Source organism: Notolabrus celidotus, chromosome 16 (genome assembly GCF_009762535.1).
Source record: "Notolabrus celidotus isolate fNotCel1 chromosome 16, fNotCel1.pri, whole genome shotgun sequence".
Taxonomy (NCBI): Eukaryota; Metazoa; Chordata; class Actinopteri; order Labriformes; family Labridae; genus Notolabrus; species Notolabrus celidotus.
This window is the reverse complement of record NC_048287.1, coordinates 20,809,337-20,832,344: the sequence shown is the minus strand read 5'-3', so window position 1 is coordinate 20,832,344 and position 23,008 is coordinate 20,809,337. Positions and strand designations below refer to the sequence as shown.

General features: G+C 38.4%; 3 protein-coding genes across 5 annotated transcripts; 1 reads left to right on the top strand and 2 right to left on the bottom strand.

Annotated features, from left to right (window-relative positions):
• Nucleotides 1–1,207: 1,207 nt before the first annotated feature.
• LOC117827688 (hepatoma-derived growth factor-like) lies at nucleotides 1,208–8,993 on the bottom strand. 3 transcript variants are annotated; one of them, XM_034704344.1, is made up of 7 exons: nucleotides 8,662–8,927; nucleotides 8,457–8,547; nucleotides 5,950–6,026; nucleotides 5,314–5,452; nucleotides 4,696–4,854; nucleotides 4,422–4,610; nucleotides 1,208–4,257 (listed from the first exon to the last, which is right to left on the bottom strand). In XM_034704344.1, exons 2-7 carry the CDS (start codon nucleotides 8,541–8,543, stop codon nucleotides 4,237–4,239), a joined length of 672 nt encoding a protein of 223 aa, XP_034560235.1. In that variant the 5' UTR covers nucleotides 8,544–8,547; nucleotides 8,662–8,927; the 3' UTR covers nucleotides 1,208–4,236. The 3 variants fall into 3 exon arrangements, with proteins under 3 accessions (XP_034560235.1, XP_034560236.1, XP_034560234.1); XM_034704345.1 differs by having other exon boundaries at nucleotides 8,642–8,922; XM_034704343.1 differs by having other exon boundaries at nucleotides 8,457–8,993.
• Nucleotides 8,994–11,146: 2,153 nt separating this feature from the next.
• On the top strand, nucleotides 11,147–16,631 carry prcc (proline rich mitotic checkpoint control factor). The gene is made up of 7 exons (XM_034704342.1): nucleotides 11,147–11,950; nucleotides 12,034–12,081; nucleotides 12,519–13,004; nucleotides 13,523–13,615; nucleotides 13,711–13,857; nucleotides 14,321–14,386; nucleotides 15,948–16,631. The coding sequence occupies exons 1-7, from the start codon at nucleotides 11,639–11,641 to the stop codon at nucleotides 16,032–16,034; spliced, it is 1,239 nt and encodes a 412-aa protein (XP_034560233.1). The 5' UTR covers nucleotides 11,147–11,638; the 3' UTR covers nucleotides 16,035–16,631.
• A 2,483-nt stretch (nucleotides 16,632–19,114) lies between these two features.
• Nucleotides 19,115–22,671, bottom strand: mrpl9 (mitochondrial ribosomal protein L9). Its single transcript, XM_034704339.1, has 7 exons — nucleotides 22,384–22,671; nucleotides 20,682–20,841; nucleotides 20,461–20,585; nucleotides 20,314–20,367; nucleotides 20,082–20,183; nucleotides 19,874–19,957; nucleotides 19,115–19,514 (listed from the first exon to the last, which is right to left on the bottom strand). Exons 1-7 carry the CDS (start codon nucleotides 22,462–22,464, stop codon nucleotides 19,188–19,190), a joined length of 933 nt encoding a protein of 310 aa, XP_034560230.1. The 5' UTR covers nucleotides 22,465–22,671; the 3' UTR covers nucleotides 19,115–19,187.
• Nucleotides 22,672–23,008: the final 337 nt, after the last annotated feature.

The following is a 23,008-nucleotide window of genomic DNA, read 5'->3' as shown; positions in this document are numbered from 1 at the left end:
TAAACAATAATCCAAAACATGGAAGTGTTACTGGAAAAGTAACATTTCATAATCCATTTGTAAATTTTCTTTCACCATGTGTTTTATATTTAAAAACTTGAATATATTTATTAAATTCATAGTTTTTCCAAGGACAGCTTCAGAACCCCTAAGCAGACATGCTTGCATACATTATATTTACTCAATTCTCCCATGATAAGTCATTTATTGTGTTTTCTGTAGTCCTGGGTATTTTTTTCAAATTATCTTAGGATAACGAAGCTGACTTTCTCATGATAGTGTTCTGGCAATTTAATTAAAAAAAAAGAATAGGGTGGTCACTGATAGGCCAGACCACAGTATGCTATGGTGCTTTTGCATACACTAATGAGGTAAGTTTGAGAGTATTTCTATTTTTATTTTCTGCGTTTGCAACTCTGGGCATACAAGTAATTATCCTAAAAAAACTATAAAAAAACTCTTCCATTTAAGGGCTTCCATACTTATCTGCAAATTGACTATGTACTACATGTTTCACCTAGTTTTCACCCTTTACAGTTTACTAATCTGCTAGTTGAAGTCCTACTTTGTTTTACAATGGGAGCATCTGTGTTAGAACATCCAAGGCTGAGTGATATGTATAGCACCCATGTACCAAGAGATGAGGGGCTATGGTTTCTGAAAACCTGCAATCGAACACGTACAGTAAGCATGCTGAGGCAGTCGTTCAACATGTCACACAGATGCACTAGCTGCAAGAAAGAATGCCTGCAAAGCAATACTTGGAAGTAAGTCCAGCACCTGATGGATACTGTGAAAAAATTAGAAATGACGACCAAACAATATATTTTAAGAACACACACTCAAACAAACCCCATGACAAATTCAAAGCTGTCATGCCTCATTATGTAACACCAAATCTAGTTCAGCTATTGCAGCCCTAAAGCCCAAAACTGTGCCGCAGGGTTCTCTCGGGATCAAATTATTTGTGACAAGTGCACAAAAAGGTGCCACCATAGTATTATACATTTGTAACAGGGGAAAAATATGATGTGAAATGATTAATTAGGGCTGGTCGGCTGATTCTACACAACATAAAACAAGGACAAACCTGTTGGTTTAAAGATAAAATGACTAAAAATAGATTTTTTAGGTCCTTTCATGACTGAAGTGGAGAAACTGGAAAGAAGAAATAGAATGTTAGGAACATAAAAAAACAAGAACAGTATTTTCTGTAATCGACAAGTTTATTAAATGGACTGGCAGCTACAACAGTAAACTAAGCAGCAGATTAAGATGAATGACAGCTTCTGAAAGCAACTTAGAAAGCTAAACCAAGAATTTCACCGTAATGCCAAATGATACCCTTGGAATTACAACACTAAATTTGAATGGGCCACTTTGATCATTCAATAGCAGTCAGGGTAATTTTCACTTTTAAAAGCTGTGATTTCACTTAGGTTTATCATTTGATTCACTGTGGGCTCACACTGCCAAATACACAAATGTACACTCAAACAATGACAGTCAAGTAACACGATGAGCTAGGCGAGCATTTAGAAAACCTTTGAACCTTCAAAATCACTGTGAAAATTAACACCACAATTTGAAGCATGTCGTCTGAACAAATGTTGAAATAAAACACATATTTAAAACAGCACAACTTTCTTTAGCCTAGAAAAGAATGGTAAGACCATTTCAGTAAAACAGCCTTATATTCCAGTTAAGAGGGCTGAAAAAAACCAAAAGTCTTTGCTCACATTGTGTTAAATACAATTGTCCACCTGGAAAAATAAAGAAAATATTTGGTACAATCAATTACTGAATGTAATTCTTTGCAATACCTCCAGTAGTAAATAATGGCAGCATTCATGTGAGCTAAATAATAGATTGCAATAACAAGTGATTGACAGATGAGTTATTGAACTTTGTTAACGTTTTTGTCGGGCAACTCATCCAGAGAAAGTAGTGACATAACTTTTACCACCAATAGCACAGCTCAAGCTTGACTTCAAAATATCAAGTGCAAGCAACATTCAGGAATGTCTTTCAGCGTTCAATAAACACACCAGCAAAACAAAGTTCCACAAGGGCTTTACAAAGTGAATGTTTGAATCCTAAAATACAAACCCCAATTCTGAAAAAAGGTGCAATGCTTTGTAAAACGTCAATAAAACCAGGTTATCAAGGTTGGCCAAATTTCAACTGAAAATGGAGCAGACGAAATATCAAATGTTGAAACTGAAACATTGTATTGTTCTATGAAAATATATTCTCATTTTAAATCAATGCCAGCAAAAAATTGGGACAGGACAACAAAACAATGAACAAGTTGAGTAATACTAAAATAAAACACCAGAAGAAACATCTCCCAACTAATATTAATTTACAACAGGCTAGTGACATGACTGAGGATGAGTCTTTCTGAAGTAAAGATGGAAACAGGTTCACCACTCAAAGACTGCATGAGTCAATAATTCAAAATAATATTCCTCAGCATAAAATATCAAAGAATTTGGGGAGAAATCTGGAGAAGGCTGTGATCTAAGGGCCCTGAGGGGGCACTGCATTAACAACAAACATCACTCTGTAGTGGAACTCACTGCATGAGCTCAAAATGACTTCCAGAAACCACCGTCTGTTAACACATTTTTATCACTGTGTGATGATCCACAAATGCGTTTTAAAACTGCACCATGAAAAGATGGAATCATATATTGACATGATCCAGTAACGCCAGCGACTTTTCCAGGCCTGAGCCCATTTAAGATGAACTGAGGCGTGGTAGAAAAGTGCCCTCTGGTCTGACGAATCAAAAACTGACATCCTCATGGACGCCTTATACTCCACTCTAATGAAGAGAGGAGAGGGACCACACAGTTGCCCACAGCATGGGTAGCTTTCACATCTGGGAAGGCACCAGTAACCTGAACAATTCATACACGTTTTGGAGAAACATATTACTGCCATCCCGACAATGCCTTTTTCGTGGAAGACCTTACATACTTCAGCAAGAAAATGCCAAACCACATTCTGCACGTATTACAACAGCATGGCTACATAGCAGAAGAGTCTAGGTGCTGAACTGGCCTGCCTGCAGTGCCGACTTGTCACCCATTGAAAATATTTGGCACATCATGAAGCAAAAAATACAACAAAGGAGACCCTGAACTGTTGAACAGCTGAAATCCTTTATCAGGCAAGAATGGGACGTTTCAGTTTCAAAACTCCAGAAACTGGTCTCCTCAGTTCCAAGCCTGAACAGAAACTTGTTAAAAGAAGAGGTGGTGGAACACAACAGAAAACTTACCCTGTCTTAACTTTTTTGAAACGTGTTGCTGGCATTAAATTTAACATTAACATATATTTTAACAACAGAATAAAACTGCAGTTCTTAACATTTGATATGTTGATTTTGCACTATTTACAATTAAATATGCGGTTTCACATGGGCTTTGTAAACCATCAAACCCGGATTCATTAACATTTTGCACTTTTTTGGAATTGGGGTTGAAGTTTTTCCTCAAATGGGCTTTAAATGTTCAATCCTGTGAAATTAAGCACATAAATTGGTCACCTGCATGAAGCACAAACCATGGAAAGCAACAAAACCTGTGTTGCAGAAAATACAAAGAACTAGATTATGATGAATGGGGGCAAAAAATAAATTCTTACGGTGCAACCAATCTTGTAACCACTGACTAAATGTAGAGCTTAGGCTGAGGCTGAAAAGCTAGGCAAAACAGACAGAAATAAAACTTTTTATCTGTGAACTAAAGCTGAGCATGTGTGAAATTTGTCCTTTTTCCTGTACAATATCTAAGTTTTAAAACAATCAAATAGGATCTTTCATCTTTTTTTCCTGGTTAAATGTTCTTCTTTTCAATCATTTTGTATTTTGCGTCTTCCCTCACAACTGAAAAAATGTTTTGACACCTAGCATTCAGTCTTTGTAATTGTGTAATTGCACTTAGAAATAAAAAATATATACACACCAAAATCCCATTTAGAAATGAGCCCTAAAGTGCTCATTGCAGTTGTTTGGAATCAGATTAGCAAACCTTTTTTTTGTTTTGTTTCTGGGATATATGATATCCCAAATAATGGCAAATGAGGATTTGTTTCTGTCTCAATACAAACACTCAGGTTTTTAAAATTAGTTAAAGAGCTGAAATCTGGCACCCTGCAGGTAATCATGTTGATGCTCAAGTTCCAGAGAAAAGCGTAGAAGGTTCTTGTTTTTCTTCTGAGTAGACGTTAAGCGCTGTCTGTCACAGGCTGCAGGGAGAACAGTGGAGAGCAACTATTAGACTACGTGTCAGTATATTCGTACAATTTCCATCTTCTTTATTGATCATCCAATCGCTATGCCTAACATTACTTCTGATAACTTTACAAATCGTTTTTAACATCTGCATCCAGGCTATATTAGCGTGTCTCACCTTCTCTGCTGTTAGCTGGCCTCCTGCTGCAGCGTTTTCCTGGGCCTCTGGTTTCAACTCGCTCTGTGAGGAGGGAGCTGTCGCCTTGGGTGCAGCTACATCATTGAGCTTTGTCTCTGCATTTGACTTGTTGCCGTCTACTTTCGAGTCACCTCCCGCCTCTGTGTCCTTCGGCCTCTTGGGAGAAGCCTTAAACAAGGTTTGACAAGCGTCAGAGTTGGCAACAGTAGGCCCTCTATGTTGTTTCTGGTAGACTCAAAGACTAAAGTCTCACCTCCGTGGACTCCTCTGCTTTTCGCTTCGCTCCGCCCCTCTCGTTCTTCTCGTCGATGACCAGGGCTCCTTCATCCTCATCACTGCTACCTTCAGCATCAGGTTTCTCTGAACCGCCGGTGTCATCTGCTCCTTCTGATGCATTCTCCTTCTTTGATGACTAAGGACAATTTAAGTCAGTGAAAGTTAGACTTTTGCACACACAGATCACAATACTTTTAATACTGTCTCAGATGAGGAAAGCAGGGCACTTCTCTTGCATTCTTTCAGCATTTGGCACAATAATTATTTAATTTGCTGATTTAATAGAGCTCTAACACATGCTGACAAGAGCATGGTTCCATTATCTGAACAAAAAGATGTGTGTCATGTTGAACACTCAATGAGAATAAAGAGAAGAATGACTTATGCGCTGATTTCACAAAGTTTATACAGAAAGCATTGCACTTGACATTTTTTACAAAATGCCCAGGCATTCTATTAGTTGTATTCAGTTGCATTGTCTGATTAAAATGATTTTAACTACTAAATCTGTTCCTGGAGCACCAAAGATTGAATATATTACTTATAGTACCATATGACAGCATGCACATGGACACTGTTGTAGACACAAACGCACCTCATAGCCTTCATGCGTGACAGTGGGGTTGTTCTCAATCTCCCAGAGTCCCTCGGAGAAGCCTTTCCTCTTGTTCGGTTTCCCGAGCTTCTCCTTATTTTCTTCATAGGGTAACAAATCTTTGGCTCCCAGGAATGCCCTGTGAAGAGAAGAGATATTTAGAAGTTATTGTATTGAATGATGCAATCAAACTGATTTAAACTCAACTTAAATCTGGCTTATGGTGTGTACCTGATGGGTAAAAGAGTCTATTCAAAAATTTGAATGAACTACAGCACATTTTAGGGATGAAACTTGATCAAATTCATTGATGACAATAATGAGAACTTATGATCTTAAATGTAGATTAAGATTAGTTAAGGCTGGATATAATGGCTGTACTTGTATATGTTACACAAACAAAATACCACAGATTCTGCTATCACCAAAAGAAACCAGCAATGAGAATACAATGACATTTTCATTAGAATTTAATGTTTCTTGTATGGAGATTTATTCTTCTTCTTCTGCTAATATAAAATTATACAGACGGGTCTATATGGCTCCACATAAGATATCCAAGATTCACCCTACACATTATGTGGGGCCAATGAATGGACAATAATAGGATAAACACCACAAACACACATTACTCACGTCTCATGCGTTCCAAAAAAGAAGACCTGGTACTTGTTTGAAGGGGACTTCACAGCTCCTTCAGGTAACTCGTCAATCTGTAAATTAATATAAATAACTTGATGGATTCAGCTTTGCAAATATTGAAATGATGTTCAACAACAACGAATAAGAAGATGAGGCAAGTAACTCAGTTAGAAATGCAGAACACAGGATAAAAGTCAACTTTGTCTGATTCAGATCTAGTCAAAAAAGCTCTCTAAAAACAACAAAAATAAAAGAGGGATATTGAAGAGGGTGAAGCTTCAATCAAAAACATTTTTTAAATTTTCTTGATGAATAAAAAAAATGCCTAACACTTAAAATATGTGATTCCATCTGTCAACTGAACAACAGTTGTAACTCTTTATGCAATATAAGGCCTGTACAACTTGACATCCCAGCAAGAGAGTTTATATATTTCATTTTTAATCAACAGGTATTCAAAATGTTGTGGTCAGCTTGGTAAGTTGCTACCAGAGACAGTAAAACTCCCTTTCATTTGCACTGCTACACAGGGCCACCTGAAGACAGGTGTCATTCTGCTTAGCTTCACTTCCAATGCCCTAACAGTTCCCAGTTAGGCCCCACTACTCGGGCAATATTTATGTCTTTTTAAGTGTGCAGCATGGTGTCTGTTGCCTCTGCCAGACAGGCCTTTTGACAAATGTGGCCACTGTGTAAGTAGGTGGTAGGTGGGGCAGGGCCTGTAGCCTGCTGACATGGTGTTTACATCTGATAAGACTGAGAAAAAGGAGGGAAGAGGCAGAAGCAAATTCTGGCACTACCTACACTATCTTGATGATTGCAGATACAGACATTTACAGAAACAGCAATAAAAGAAACTTGGTATTCTATAAGTAAGAGCAATCAATACGTAACACTGTCTGAAACTGTAATCCAGAGTTTCATGTTCAGTCATTGGCCCAGTTGTGGTTAGAGTTTGCATCTTGATTTTAATAGTTTTGCAGTTTATGTCACATCCCTAGTCCAGAGAAAAAAGTGCAAAGTGCTTCTATTAATTTATTGTTCATATAAAAGAACAAAACAAAACATTGTTGTTCAATAACACGAGCCAAGATATAACAGGTCAATTCAATAATAAAACTAACCATTAACAAGGTATGTGGAGGAAGAGCCAAAAAAACCCTAACAGGCTTGTTTCCTCCAAAGAAAACAAGCAACACTAAAGGCTATTTCGACCGCAAGAACTTTACCCCGGAACTACTTGCGTTTCAACCGGAGGAACCAGGGTCTAAATTTAGTTCAGGGGTAGATAATCTCCCCCCTATAGAGCCCCTGCTTGGGGGGGTAGTACTTTTCAAAGGTCCTGGGACTTTCGGTTGCACGTAACGTGTGTTTGTGGAGTTAACACAGTTGTTGAAACACAGAGGGAGTTCCTGGGAATGCATCCTAATATAGTTTTTTATTTACATTTCAAAATATTACTTAATATAGTTTTTTTTATCTCCATACATCACTGGCCTCATTTGCACAATCTACCCTGGACTTCAGCTCACGGTCGAAACGCAGACAACAATGGGGGCCACAGGAACCTTTTAGTTCAGTGGAAAGTAGTTCTGGGGGCTAAAAGACCCTGGAACTCTTGGTCCAAATGCACCTTTTAGACAAAGTATCAATGTAGAACAGAATATCTACACAGTTCTGTCATTTGTATCCAATTAAAACATCAAAATAGTTCAGTAACAGTGATCATGAAGCTCTGGCTGAGGCTGCATGACAGAGGGAAACGCATGCTGACCTTATTCGACTTCACAGTTCTCATTTCATGCTAAATGATTAGGAAACACTGACGGCAAAATAAGCGTACAGTGCTTGTTGTGTGTATGGACCACATAGACATTACGTTATACCAACTATTTATTTTTAGCTGCGAGCCATTTGTAATGGAAGTAATTAAACATTACGAGCAGAAACACTGCTACTTGTTGCAGACAGGCGTGTTTACAGAGAACAGAGGCATATGGCTTCACCATTAGCCATGTGTGGTCTGGTTAACGCTACAGTTATTAAAAGGATAAACAAAACTTTTTTGGAGGAGTATCTTTGCAAAGTGGTGTCGTGGTTTGTGTTCAGTTTTAACTCTCGGTCCCTCATAAAGAAGGGTGAAGATTAATTAGCTTAAAAGGCCCCAGGGGGATGGAAATGTTACACGATCAAAGCAACACTCCTGGAAAATGCAACTTTCAATCTACAGTGTTATTAATATTCGCCAGTATGGGAGATTAAACGTCTGTCTACACGATGAATCACCCCAAAGAAATGTGCATCTGCCTACACTACACTGTGCTGATGCAAGGCAATGTTAGCTAACACGACCAAGCAAGCCAGGCTAACTCATGGTAGCTAACGCTGACTGCTATTAGGCCTCACGGGTAAACAAGTGATATGAGCAGTCAAGAAAAATGGATGGAAATAACAGCAAACTCAAAGCTGTGGAAACGAGATATTCAACGCTGAGTGCTTACCCTCGCAGGCCAGTGTGGATATCCCTTCATTTTAGCAAATACAAGATCTCCAGGTTTGTATTCCCTTTGCCTGTTGGACCTCGGCATTTTTCTTGCAAAAAAATAGCTTGTAATGTCAGATTTATAGTACAGAAAGCTGAGTAGCTTTTTCAACGTGATACAGTATCCACAGAGGTCAACAACACCTGCAGCAAACAATCCAAACCTCGGTTTATCATCAAATTGAAAACTGGAGCGAAGACGCCGCGGGTGACTTTTTTTTTTCCGCGAAATCTGTGAACTGTAACCACGTCCGAGAAAACCACCACAGCGTCCAAATCACGAAAGAGTTATAACGACGAAATGCTTTGACTATGAGGACTTATCGTTTTCCAATACGCCACTTGCTCTCTTCCCTCGCACTGTTTGGGTTTGAAACTGAAACCCGCTTCCCACTTTGCAGACGCGCCCCCAGTACAGGTTGAAGCTGCACAGTTAGCGCCCCTGCTGGACAAACCCGTGTACTACATGTAAAAAAAAAAAAAAAAAAAGCACTGTGCAAAGCAAGCACTCCATTGATTATTATAGTTAGACTTTATTTGTTTTTCTCACATGCTTATTCACATATTATACTCAATTGAGTGGTCATGGAATAATTGGACACCCCCCACCCTCCCCCCTCCCTAGTCACCCTCATCAGGATGTAAAGTCAGGGTTCACGATATATCACTGAAATCAAAAACAACAGTACCAACCTATCACAACCATTGAAAAAAGAAAAAAGAAAAGAATGCCTAGCTGACCAAAACCTCATCTAGAAGCAGGTACCCCATTATCCATACCAACATACATCTGCCTGCACAGACATGCACAAGCACAGGCACGTCCACACAAGTGCACACATATACATGCCCGCAGAAACACACAAGCATACATACATATACATCCATTGATTATTATGAGGTATAAAGTTACAGACAGTGGTGGACAGTAACAAAGTAAATTTACTTGAGTACAGTGGCAGATCTGGGGCCGGTGCCCCTGTAAAACTGAACCTGGATCCCCTTGTGCCCCCCCCTCCAAACAAATATTATACAATAAGAAAGCTTCGGTATCTAACGATGTTACAGGCAGAACACATGTGTGTGGCACTTGATTCCAGTCCCTTAGAGTGCTAAGAGACTCATGTTGAGTGTAAATAGCCAAACAGCTGCTGTCAGTCTGCATTTTGATCTAGTACACAGTAGTATATATATCAAGTATATAGGGATGCACTGATGTTTTGCCAGTGTGTTCACAGCCGGTCCTCGCCCTTCTCAGTCTCTTTTGTCAGGGTTGAATGTGTCCCTCTGACAACACCCTTGGCCCCAGCCTGGCCCCCCCAGTAAAATTGGTCTAGAACTGCCACTGCTTGAGTACTGCACTTAAGTATATTTCTTGAGTATCTGTACTTCACTTGAGTATTTCTTTTGGGGGAACTTATTACTTTTACTCCACTTCATTTGATAGACAAATATCATACTTTTGACTCCACTACATTTCTAGCAGTGCTCTAGTTACTCACTACTTTTGCTTTGAAGTCAGCTGATGAATTTTCTTTTCTGAAATCAGATCCCGTAAGACCGTAAACTGTTTGTGTGCTTGTGTTTGGTTTGTCTCAATGGTGTAGCCATACCTCGATTAAGCGTAGCGGCCAAGAAGGATGTAGATTCTCTACCTGAGCACCACGGCCATATTTTAAACTGACGTTTGAGGTTTTTGAAATAAAGAATGATTCGTATTGTTGTAAATCTGTTTACCACACAAACTTCATCACAGCCTACAAAACATCAGCATCTAACCTGAGAAAGCATGTGGAGGTCTAGCTAACACACTTGTTTTATCTCAGATGAACATTTTAAACTTGTCTGTGCTTGCAGTTTATATTTCATGTTAAACTTTTTAGCGATGAAATCATGTTTTCTAGATAAACAGAACATAGCAGAATGTACACCCATGTATTCTTGACTGCACTCATGCTTTGTGAATATACATTTGAGATGTTTTAGAGTGCTTTGAATACTGAAGCATTTTTAAAAGCAAGTACCTCAGTACTTTAACTTAAGTAATACTTTGGCTGAACAACTTTCACTTGTATTGGAGTAAGTTTGACCAGGAAGATCTATACTTTGACTCAAATAATGAAGCCATGTACATTGTCCACCACTGCAGAACACTAATATTCAATTCAAGTAAAAACCCAAAGTTAATGGTCCAAGAATTATGGATGTGAATCGTTTGGTATGTCGACACAATCTATCTATCTATCTGTCTGTCTGTCTGTCTGTCTGTCTGTCTGTCTGTCTGTCTGTCTATCTATCTATCTATCTATCTATCTATCTATCTATCTATCTATCTATCTATCTATCTATCTATCATTCTATCATTCTATCTATCTATCAAAATGTACATATTCTTGACTCCAGTATTTTAACTGAATTCATAATTTGACTGAGCCATACTTTTACTTGTATGGGAGTATTATTTGGCCAGAAGCAGCTATACTTTTGACCCAAGTAATGCAGTTGTGTGCTTTATCCACCAATGATCAAAGAGCTCTTGCTTCCAAGGGATATTTTGAGTTTTAGACTGTAAATTGATGTAGTTATACCCCCGATCCGCTTGGGGCGCACATTCCCTGAAATTGGATTGTAATTGATAACAAAACAGACGAAGAAGAATTTACTGCGCAGAAGGATGCGCAGTCGTTTCCTCAATCAATGATGGAGTCGAATGTTTTGATGGAGTCTAGGGATTAAAATAGATCCGCTTTTGTGGCAAAAAATACATAGATGCAGCATCAACCGCTGTTGTGTTATGTGTAATTTCAGAATTGAGGAGTATTTTATTTGACTAGGTCAGAAAGGACTGGTTAGCCTACATCGTACGCTATCGGCCAAGCTAACATTAGCTTGTGAAGTTGGGACAACCCCTTCATTTAATGAGCTCGCTGTGAGGCCCTTTTTAAGCTGTTCTTTTTTCATCAAACTGTAGCCCCACCTGGAATAATTAGATTACCCAGTTGGCAAAGATTACCCTACCTTTAATTGAAGTAAGCTCGTCGGAAAGTGTCAGCACCGCATCTTGAGACCAAATCAAGGAGAAGTTGTAATCGATGTCCACGAGTCACAGCAGATCAGCAGTCTTTGATAACATCAGAAAACATGTCTTTGGTCGCATATGGCAGCAGTGATGAGAGTGATTCAGAAGGAACTCCGACATCTGCCGCAGCGGTGAGCAAAGTTAGTGCAGGTGGGCTCTTCTCTGTCCTGCCTGCTCCCAAAAAGAAAGGCTCAGCAGGAGGAAACTATGGACCGAGCAGGGAGACAAGAGAGAAGCCTTCTGCAGGGGACAAAACGTCAAACGATGACCCAGATCCTCAGCCTTCTAGAGGAGGGTTATTTGCTAGTCTGCCCAGGCCGAGGAAACGAACAGAGCCCGTCAAGATCACTGCACCAGAAATCCAGAGGCGGGATGTGAGTACTGAGATTCATACAAATGAGCTCTTGTGATGAATGATCAGATGTTTACTGATAATCAATGTTTTTCTTGTCCATAGTCAGACTCGGATGATGAGGAACCAACAAAGAAGAAACCACTGCATCAGGTAGGAAAGGCCCACTGTGTGTGATGACTTGCTCTTGCTTGAAAGGGTTGTACTAGATGGTCTAATAAAATACTTACTCAGTTGGGCAACCATTCAGATTAAAGAGTAAATGTTAATTCATCATTTTTCAATTTAAAAGCTGCCACGTGTACTTGTTTTTATTATCAGATTGTGGGACTGTGCACATGTGATATGAGGCTTATTTGTGTCAAAACACTGGATTTGCATGTACGCTTGTTAACCCTCTTAAGTGCCAGCTCCTGTTTTTATGTCTTCCTGTTTGTTTGAAGCATGTCTGTATTTAAACTAAAAATGCATCAACAAGAAGAGACACAATAGCTTATTTTCTCTACATTAGGAAATATATCCAAACAGTGTCCAAGTGTATTGATGGAGGCAACTAATCACTGAACACCCATGTCTCTTTCATCTTCTAGGGTGGAGGTTCAGGCCTGTCCTCCATACTACCTCAACCCAAAAACCTGATAGTGAAGGAGACCGATAGAATCCTGATTCCTCACACACTTACCAAGCGCCAAGAACCCAAAATACCCAAGGCTGGGACGCCGACGCAGGGTCTGCTCAACTCCAGTGCATCCCCCTCTGCTATCAAAGCTGCAGCAAAGTCAGCCGCCCTGCAGCTGGCTCGACAGATAGCCACAGACGAACAAGATAACGAAGAGGAAATAACCCCACAGAACTACTTTTCTCTGGGAGAGAGCACCCCATCTCTCCCTGCAGTTGTCCCTAGCTTAGACCCTGAGCCAGGAGCGCCCACAGAGCCTCTTCCTTTGGCACCCTTAGATGAACCCGGTCAGTCTGATGCTCCTCTCGACTTTGGGGGAAGCAGTGAGGGAGCTGGTTCATGGGGCAGTCAGTATCCTCAATATCAGCCCATGACAGGCCCAGAAGCTCTCCCTGAGGTAATTATGGCTTGTAAAGTACCCTACTGTTTGTTTATGCCAACTGGCTTTACATTAATTGGCTGAGTTTAAATTTGCTTGAGTTTTCAGGAATAAATTGAGGCCAATCCACTTCAAAATTAAGTTCATTTGAAAGTTCTGGATTATCTTATTAACAGCTTTTTAGATCTAAAAGTAGCCATGGAAACTGTTACATAGCTTTGACTCCATGAATAGTCGATATGTGCATGCACTTACATGTTATCCAGTTTACAGTAAAGAGGCTAATATGACAAGGAAAACAAGTTGAGCTTTTTAACAACCATTAATAATATAACCACAAATATATAGAGACAACAGAGCCACATGCTACACATCATAGCCCCTGATTCTTGTAGGGTTTGCTTTCCATCACATCCATTACTATCTAAATCTGTAGCTGGCAGGATGGCTGTTAGAGCTCCAGCTAAACAGAGTGTACTAAAAAAAAAGAAAGTGCTGTTATTATAAAATAATCCTAATCATTTCTCTTTGGACAGGGTTATTATAATGAGCCATACTACCAAGAGCCTAACTCTGAGCTGGCTGAAGCTGAAGAGCCAGGCCAGTCTGCCATGTTTGATGATGAAGCGGTAAGAAGTCTGCTGCCTCTTTTTTTTCTGCTTCTGCTTTACTTCACAACATCACATTGTTTAACTCACACAAGCATATTTTTCATGTTCTTCAGTTTATGCGACTTCAAGGTAAGCGAAACAGAGGGAAAGAGGAGGTGAAGTTCCTGGAGATCAAAGGTGACGACCAGCTGAGTGGAAACCAGCAGTGGATGACAAAGAGCATATCAGAGGAGAAGCAGATGCGTCAGTCTTTCAGCAAGGTGATTAGAACTCCGTAATGATGGCGTCCTGCATCAGGAGCCCTTTTTTGAAGTGTTGAGTGCGAGGTTGTGCTTATAGGTTTGTTTTTGTGGTATTTGCTCAGCCCCTGGAAAGGAGGCAGATGTTTGCTTTCGCTCAATATTGATTAATTCTCTACTAGGATTTGGAACACCTCAAGCCCTCTAGCCTTAAAACACTTGATGTGGTGAATCCAAAAATATTTCTTGGCCTGATTCAGTACACAGGAGTCTTATTTTCTGACATGAACATTCACAGAGAATGAAATGACTCTGGTTTGCTTCCAAACAAGCAACAAATGCAGGAGTACCTTTTTGCTGACAGTGCTATTGAAAATGTAATTTATGCTGACGATTCTCAAGAATCTTTGTCAATCCTGCCGAGTAAAATACTGTAAATATAACATCTCAATGAACTTAACCTTTGTCTTTTGCCTTTCTGCAGAAAAAAGGAGAACAGCCTACAGGGCAACAGAGGCGCAAGCATCAGATAACATATCTCATTCATCAGGTGAGTGCAATTAAAATTAAAAGTTAACCTACAATATTATAAAAGCACAAGTAGGCTTGCAAAATTCTGGGAATTTTCAAAGTTGGAAACTTTCCATGAGAATTAACGGGAATAAATGGGAATTTACTAAATTGAAGGTTGGCTCTTAATAGGGAACTTAGGAAGAGCCCATTGCCTGACAGGGTTTAGCAAAAATGCAGAGGCTAGGCTTGAGAAGCTTGAGGGAAGATGCTTTTTTATTTGCATGTTGAAGGGGACTTTTTTGGAGGGAGAGGGACTCTTCATTTAACATTTTGAATGGGACTTTGTTAATTTCTGAATGGGTTGGGTCGGGGGATGAGTAATATTTAACTCAACATTCATGTTTTTGTTCTTCAATGAAAGAATTGATTGTTCATTAAAATATTTAACACTTGATAAAGTTCTACTTACAAATAAATCTGTTTTAATTGTATTATTTTGGATGGATGTCTGCTTATAACAAACCATATTTATGCTTGGATATGATACCTTTCCATTAAATTACCCTCAATTCCCAGTTAATTCCCATAATTCCCATGGAAAGTTTCCAATTTGGAATATTTCCAAAATTCTCCAGCTTCACTTCCCATGGAAATTTACCGAAAACTTTATTGAAATTTACCGGAAATGTTCCACCCCTTTGCAACCCTAAGCACAAGTTATGTTTTAAATGATGTGCAAAGTACGACTTTTTATAATAGAGTTGAGTTTGAAACTCATCTTTAAGCGTTAATGTTACCATATGGTTAGCCAGTGTCGCCTGTTTTGTTCTGCTAATTCTGTAGATCATTGGACGGTATTTCCCTTAAAATTAACCCTGCAAGATGATGCCTTACAAAAAAACATTTTTTTTACTTTTGGTACAGCAAAGGTCAACTTGTCGTACTAGTCAGTGCAATCCTGCTACATTAGAGTACTTCTGATGCCTACACAGGGAAGCACTTATGGGGCAAGCAGCCATTGTTGTAACCAAATTCAATCAAAATGAGCAAGAGCTTCTAATGCAAGATCAAAGGTTCTACTTCTAAAGAGCAGGATAAAGTCAGGGTTTACAGTGTGACACGTCTGCACACGTTCAGCTCCAAGTTATAGGCTGTTATACTGATGTTTGCACAATACAACCTCATGCCTTTTGTTGGCTATTTTTACGCCAGGGGTTATATACTGAGCTGCAGGATGAGTCTCCACAAGACATTCAAACTAGCTAATCATGTAGCTACTTTTCTCCAGTAGTTTCTTATTCAAGTCTCAGAGTTATTGCATGTATAATCATGTCAGGCATTGTTCTGTGTCAGACAAGGTTTTGAATTCTACAGAGCACAGATGGTATTCAAAGTAGGGTTAAGCACTAAGGGTAGGTGTTTATTTGCATGAGGCTGGGTGTTGTTCAGAGCTTATATCTCCCTCTATATTCAATCAGGGTTTGATTTACGACCAGCTTGTCGTAAAATCAGCATTTTCTCATTTCTCACATTTTTTTTTTCAACATTTGCCAAATTGAAGCTCACCAGGCGTTCTACTCAATGTTCTTCTTTCACAGGCAAAGGAACGCGAGTTGGAGCTGAAGAATAACTGGGCAGATAACAAGCTAACCCGCAGGCAGACACAGGCCAAATACGGTTTCTAAATGTCATACTGTGGACTCTTTGAGACAATGAAACCCTGCATCCGAAAGTAGAGTAGAGTTTTCCAGATTTTTCCAGAGTTATGGGAAACTTGTGTTTAGGAAGAAACTACACACATTAACACAGATCTCTCCCTCTTGACCCTCTTCCCATTGTACTTGTGTTGAAATGTTTGAACTCAGTTGCTCTTTTGGTCCGTTCTTTCATGAGGTGTAAAACTTCCTCTCAAAGTAAATATAGGCGCTGTACCTACATAACAATGTCATGTAGTGTTTTAAAGGTACCTGTGACCAGAGATGATGTAATGTGACCTTGAAGTTGCCATTATCAATGTTTTCCTTTTGAATGTGTATGCTTTCTTCTCATACAGCAAACTTTGATAAATGAGTCTTCATCTTGTGTTAAATGACAATTTTAAAAATCATGTTTGGTTCTCCAGCAGTTACACAGTTAAACATTCATGAAATATTCCTGTTCACAGTGAGAAATAAACTGGAGTCATTATATATTTATACCCTGAATTAACAGTTTTGAAATAAAAGAGAAAGAGAATGCTGCGGGTGATCCATACGACTCAATAAATGAGGTTCTAAAAGTTCTCTATGTCTTTGTTTTTAAAAAGGTTACCCTCTTTAAATACTGAGTTTTTCATGTTCTTGCATCACCAATTTCAGCTAAGTTGTAAAAAATATTTTGCATGAATAAATTGCCAGAGAACCAAACTTATTCCATGTGTTCCAGCGCCGGATGATTCTGAAGCTATCATCTGATTTTGAACATGAAACGGTCAAAATGTGGCTGTTTTCAGAATACGTACACATTCTTTAGATTCCTCCTGAATCCCTTATATGTGTCTTTTCATTACCTTCACTTCAGCGAGGAAACACATTGAAGGCATCTTGAAGGTACTCTTTAAGTATAAATGCATTTATATAGCTTTAGCTGCATTTCCTTCCTCAAAATATTTTATCTGTGTGTACGTGGCTTGGCTACTGCATCAAGCCAGAACTTTTATAAGAGCTTTAAGACTTTGGTGAAAGGAGATCACTATTTATTTTTACAGTTTGTGAAACCTACTCAAAATCTCTCTCAGGGTTTTTACCTCTATAAATGTAGGTAAAAGTAGAGATGACCTTTCTGTCAAAATTGCTGTCATGCATCAGACTGCAATTTACCTGAACAGTTCAAAGTAGTGTGACAAATTGTTTCAGGTAGGAAATATGTATCAAAATGTTTTTTACTTTAGAACATGTAATCTGAAATGGCAATCAACTAAGACTTTCAGCTAGGGAAGCTTATTCAATCAGGTACAGTACCTCAGTAGGTCAGTTAGGGCAGCTAATTCTGTCAGCTGAAGTCATTTTGTGGGTTTGTGTCACTGATTCTCTTGTCTGGTAAGGACATACTGTAGATACAGTCTATGGTGAGGATGCTGCCTTCTTGTTGACTAGGGTAAATCAACTGTAGGCCAAGAAAGCTAATTTCTACAGGCAACTGGAAGATAAAACTGTAGGCTGTAATTGGCAGCAAGTGTGGCTAATTTTGCTGTCAAGGTTGGCTCTATTGATTGCTATGGTAGCTCATTCTGTTTGCAAGGATAGCTCCGTCTCAAGAGGGAGAGCTCAAACATTCTCAGTCGAGGCAGATGGCAGTCTGACACGAGTCTGGTTCTGCTCAAGGTTTCTGCCTGTTAAAAGAAAGATTTTCCTTGCTGCTGTAACTTGTTAAATACTGCAAAGTGCTCTACTCAAGGTGGATTAAGATCAGATAAGACTGTGTCTTATAGTGTCTTGATGTTGGGTCTTTGTTAATAATTTAACAGAGTATGGTCTAGACCTGCACTGTTTGTAAAAGCATCTAGATAACATTGGTTGTGATTTGGCGCTATACAAGTAAAGATTGATTGATTGATTCTGTAGGCTAGGATACCTTGAAACATCGGCATGGGAAGGTATCTTTTCAGCTCAACTTGATTTAACTGTCCTCTTGGTTGGCTATGGTAGCTCAAACAGGGGACTAAGGAAGGTTAAGGTGTCTTCAAGTGTAGCTCATTCCATAGGCCATATGATACACATATGATTCAGCAGAGGGCCAAAAAAAAGATTTGGTTATATGTGGCAGTAACACACCAGCCAAGCAGTCAAGGCATATCAGCTACTAACTGCCAAAAACAAGTGGCAAACAGTGGTAAAAGATAGGTATATTGTTAGGGGTTACAGAACTCTATCTTAACGAAACTTTGACTTCCCTGCCTATAAGACAAGATAAGATAAGAAAAGATAATCCTTTATTTGTCCCACAACAGGGACATTTAAGATTTATTTAACATCTATCACTAATTTGAAAATGTCTTGTGAAATGAGCCAGAAAATAAAATTTAAACATGCACACCCCTGTGGGTGCTTGATCCAAAATGAACAAGCAAAAAGAAAATCTAAAAGATCCACACACCAGTAAGCTCCCATTGATGATGTAATTTGGCACCAAGTGACATTTCAAGCAAACATGCTCATCCTCACTTTGCAAAGCATTTGCGAGTCACCATCTTAAACACCTGCAGGCATATATGTTTGTGATGTTAACATTTTATATTTCTCTTGTTGATACCTAATTATATATTAAAGGATTTTGTATGTCTATAGGTTTTTAAGATGGTAACTCAAAAATGTTTTGGCAAGTCTGAGGAAGAGCATGTTGGCTGAAAACGTCACTTTGTGCTAAATAAACCCTTCTTATTGTCTTCATGAAATAAGTCAGACAGTGGAAGCACTGTTCAGTCAGTTACATGTGGTTGTTTCCTTGAATATCTGACATTTTTGAAGGTTATGCATAGAAAAATAACTGTATTCCCTTTCACCTTTATAATGCATTTGATCTATTTAAAATGAAATCATAATTCTTTTCCTTTAGCCGTTTTATACCTTTAAATAAAACCCGGTAGTTCTTTGCCATGTTCAGTGTCACAATAAAGTAGATACTACTTAGTCAAATGCATGGGATCAGATTTAGTACTGTAATCACCTGCCTTAGTCATTACCAACAAAAACCCTTTAATGAAATAAAATGAAAACATCACACAGACAACAGTTTTATGCATTTATGGTGTTTGACAGTAAACAATATGAACTTCTACAGATATCTGCACTTGGCATCTTTTAATCTTTTTTTGGACTGTTACTTGGTGGTGCTGTTGTGTCTTCACTCGTTGGTGTACTTGCTTCTGTTTCTGTAGCAGCAGAGGCTTCTGCTGAAGCTGAAGCTTCACTGACTTCATTCACAGAGTCCTCATTAGCTTTAGCGCTAGTTTCCACTGCAGCATCAGAAACAGCATTGGCCGTAGCTTCCTCCTCATCAGCAGGTTCTGAGACGTTTGTTGCTTCCTGCTGCAGCTTTTGTGCTTTCAGCTGACGTTGGTTACTTGCAGATGGGTCTTCGTATGGAACCACTGACACAGGGATGCGAACTGAGTCTATTCCATTAACCTGAGGGATAAATTATCAGGCATAAGCAATCTGGTTTTGGTAGAACAGTACCTCCCTCTATTAATTAAGATGTACTTTTGGTACAGTGATTAAAAAAATAGAGTTTACGGTAATTCTGTGCAGAAAGAATTGCTATTTGTTACATGCACTTAGCTGCATTTTGCAGGAATTAAAAAACATATGGCAACATGCAGGACCTATATGTTTACAACCCCTGAAAACATCTTAAAAATTGTCCTTGTTTGGAAGTGAGTTCTACTAATGTATAAAAAAGGCATGTGCCCTAAAGAGACTGACTTGCAGCAAATAGTTGAGGATAAAGTGATGCACATTCTAACTAAAATACAGAGCATTCTTACCTTTACTTCACACCAATAGTCCCCTACTTCCTTGACTGACTCAAATGGTACACTCAATGCGTGAAGTGGAACAACAACTCCAAGCTGGGGACAATGTTTTAGCAAAGTCAATAACACATTCAGCACACTTCCTTACAAATGACTTACAACTTGCTTCAAACTGTGTTTTTGTATAGTGTCATTTTTTATTTCTTCAAAATACAAGTACCTTCTTAAGAAGCTGTCTGCAGACGACCTCTTTGTTGACCTGAAATCCATCTGAGGGCATTTTGTTTATCTTCAAATGGGAGCGTTTCAAGAACTCCAAGGTCTATAAAGACAAAAAACAGCAAACCTTGTTAACAACCGTTCATTTCATCTTTTGCGATTTTTTCACTCAAGTATTGCACTTCAGGAGGTAGAAATATCTGGCAAATCCATAGGCTAAAAATATAACTTACCATTAGTCCAGTACGGGTTTGAACTCTTTCCTCTGGCTTTCCCTCGCGAAGAAGCTGGTGGTAAAAATGATCAGTGTGAATCATTGTTAATTGTATTTTAATATGTGTAAGGAGTTACAGATTACAGTATTAAATTGTAATACACACTCTTAATTCCTCAGCAAACATCTGTTTGTTGTCTGGTGATGGATACACTGCAAGTCCCTGGGGCAGCAGTTTGTTTCTCCCCACAGACTTTTTTACAAACACTGTGTCTCCTCGCCCACCAAGCTCTGTCAGAACAAACAGACATTATTTTCATCATGTGAAGGGTTCTAATCCTCCACGTAATACTCTAATATCATTAACAGAAGGCTGAGGATACTCACTGGGTACCGTCTGAGTCAGGATGAGCTCCATCTTCTCCTTTGGAAGGTTTTTGGTATCTTCAACCAGCTTGTAGACTCTGTGTCTTCGAGGATTAAGCCTCGGTGGGCTGCCGACTTTAGACAGAGGCACCTGCCACCAGCGCTCCACCACAACTGTGTTCTGTGGAGAAATTGAGCACATTCACGTGTGCTGGCATGTCTGTCTTAAGACAATAATGGGGCTAATAAGAGTCTTCCCAGAGCTTTAATTGAAGTTATGTGTTTTTTACTCTTTCCCAAAACACTGAGTATGCTATTTAAGATGGACTAGAATGTTTAAAGACTGGATCCAGTACTTTATTCTTCACCACATACACCGTCAAAGACATTAACAGTTTTATTTTGTAAACAAATGTAAATAAAACTGTTGTTTTTGTTGAAGTTCGAATACAGCTGTAGTAAAAATTATTATTGTTAATCAATGGAACGTTTAAAATGGTGCCTAGTTTTAAATTCTCACAAGTTATATGCTCTTACCACCAACTTGCATAATAATTTGGTACACTCATTTCTGCAGATTCTGCATTTATTTAAAATTACAGCTGAAAAGCATCATTTTAACCACACAGTTGAAGAAATATATTCACTATCTGACTTCCTAACAAATTTGGAAACGACTGTTGACATAGTTTTTAAAATATTCACAAAATGATGAGGGGACAAAACAACATAAAGTGGCCAAACCTGCAGATAGCTAATCAATAAGTGTCCTGCTTTTTCTTTTTCTTTTTTTTTTATTGAGTCTCTAATGTCGGTGTAGCTTAGCTGGCTTTGCCTCTTTTTTTATTATTATTTTTTTTTAAATCAGGTATTGAAATCACATTACTATGGCAATATGCATGATATCAACCTGTGTGGGGAGTGGTCTGGCAGCTGGGTTTTCCTTATTTGGAATGTACGGTATGATATTGTGGCAGTATGTTATTTTGTTTTATTTATGTATTTTATTTTATTTATTTATTTGTTATCTTCTTCTTTCTCTTCTCTTCCCTAATGTACATGTCTTTATATAATCCACTCTTAATGTTTTACTTTAAATGTGTAATGTTGTTTGAAGACAAGATGTATGATCTGATTTAATTCTCCTCTATTTGTGGAAAAACAAAAAACAATAAAACTCTGTTTAAAAAAAACAAAAAACAATTGACAAAAATGCAACTTGCATAATAATTTGGAACACGGTGTATACTGACTGACATATAAGGACCAAGACTTGACATATACTTTATATATAAAAATAAATTTGTGCTGCTAAAAGTTGGACAGTTTGAGTTTCTGCATTAGATGTTGTTGATCACTGTTTTAACAACTTTAGACAACTAATGACATTGAAAGAATGACAGAATAATACATATTCCAGGTTACAACCATGTTTTAATTTCTAAGATACTGTTCTATTCTCTATCTTAACTTAAATCAAACATCTCTGACCAATCAACAACTGACTTTAACTCGTTATAACCATAGACTGTATAGACGGTGTAAACAAAATAAATGGATGCATTAATGTTTACCCACTCAACATTTCTGAGTTGTTTCATAAACAAGTATTGATGAACTTAGTACAACTGTGTATTTGTGTCATAACCCCGACAGGTCTATTTCACAGAGTTTAAGTTAATGACAGGGTTTAAGTAGTCAGTTTAAAGGTTTGAAGGCTGACCTGAACAGGAGTCATGGAGAAGCTCCTGACAGCAGGCTGGCTGAGCAGATCCTGAAGGACGCGGCGGCCGGAGCTCCACATGTTATATCATTCATATAACTAAACCCTCCTAACTGGTTTATTGTATCCACGTGAATCACTCAAAATGCTGCAGAGCTTGAGTGTGGGGACTCTCAAATTAAAATTATTGAGCTATCGCCTCCTGTCAATAAACCCAAAGCGTGCATTTGAGCCCAAAGCTAACAATCGTCGCCTTTTTGACGTTATAGGACCCAACAGCCTGAGATAGTCGTCCAGAGAGAAGCCTGTATTTAATATTTAATGTGCTTGTTTGAATTTTGGTGCTTTAACTTATTTTAATCACACATATTTTATTTTTGGTGTGCATTAGTCTCTATTTGATTTTATTATTATTATTATTATTATTATTATTATTATTATTATTATTATTATTATTATTATTATTATTATTATTATTATTTCCCCCTAATATGTCTTGCCATTGTTTTATTTTTGCTTCTTTCTTGTTTTTCAATTGCTGTAAAGCACTTTGGGTTGCATTTGATTTGTATGAATGGTGCTCAATAAATAAAGCTTGATTGATTGATGATTAAAACCACATTGA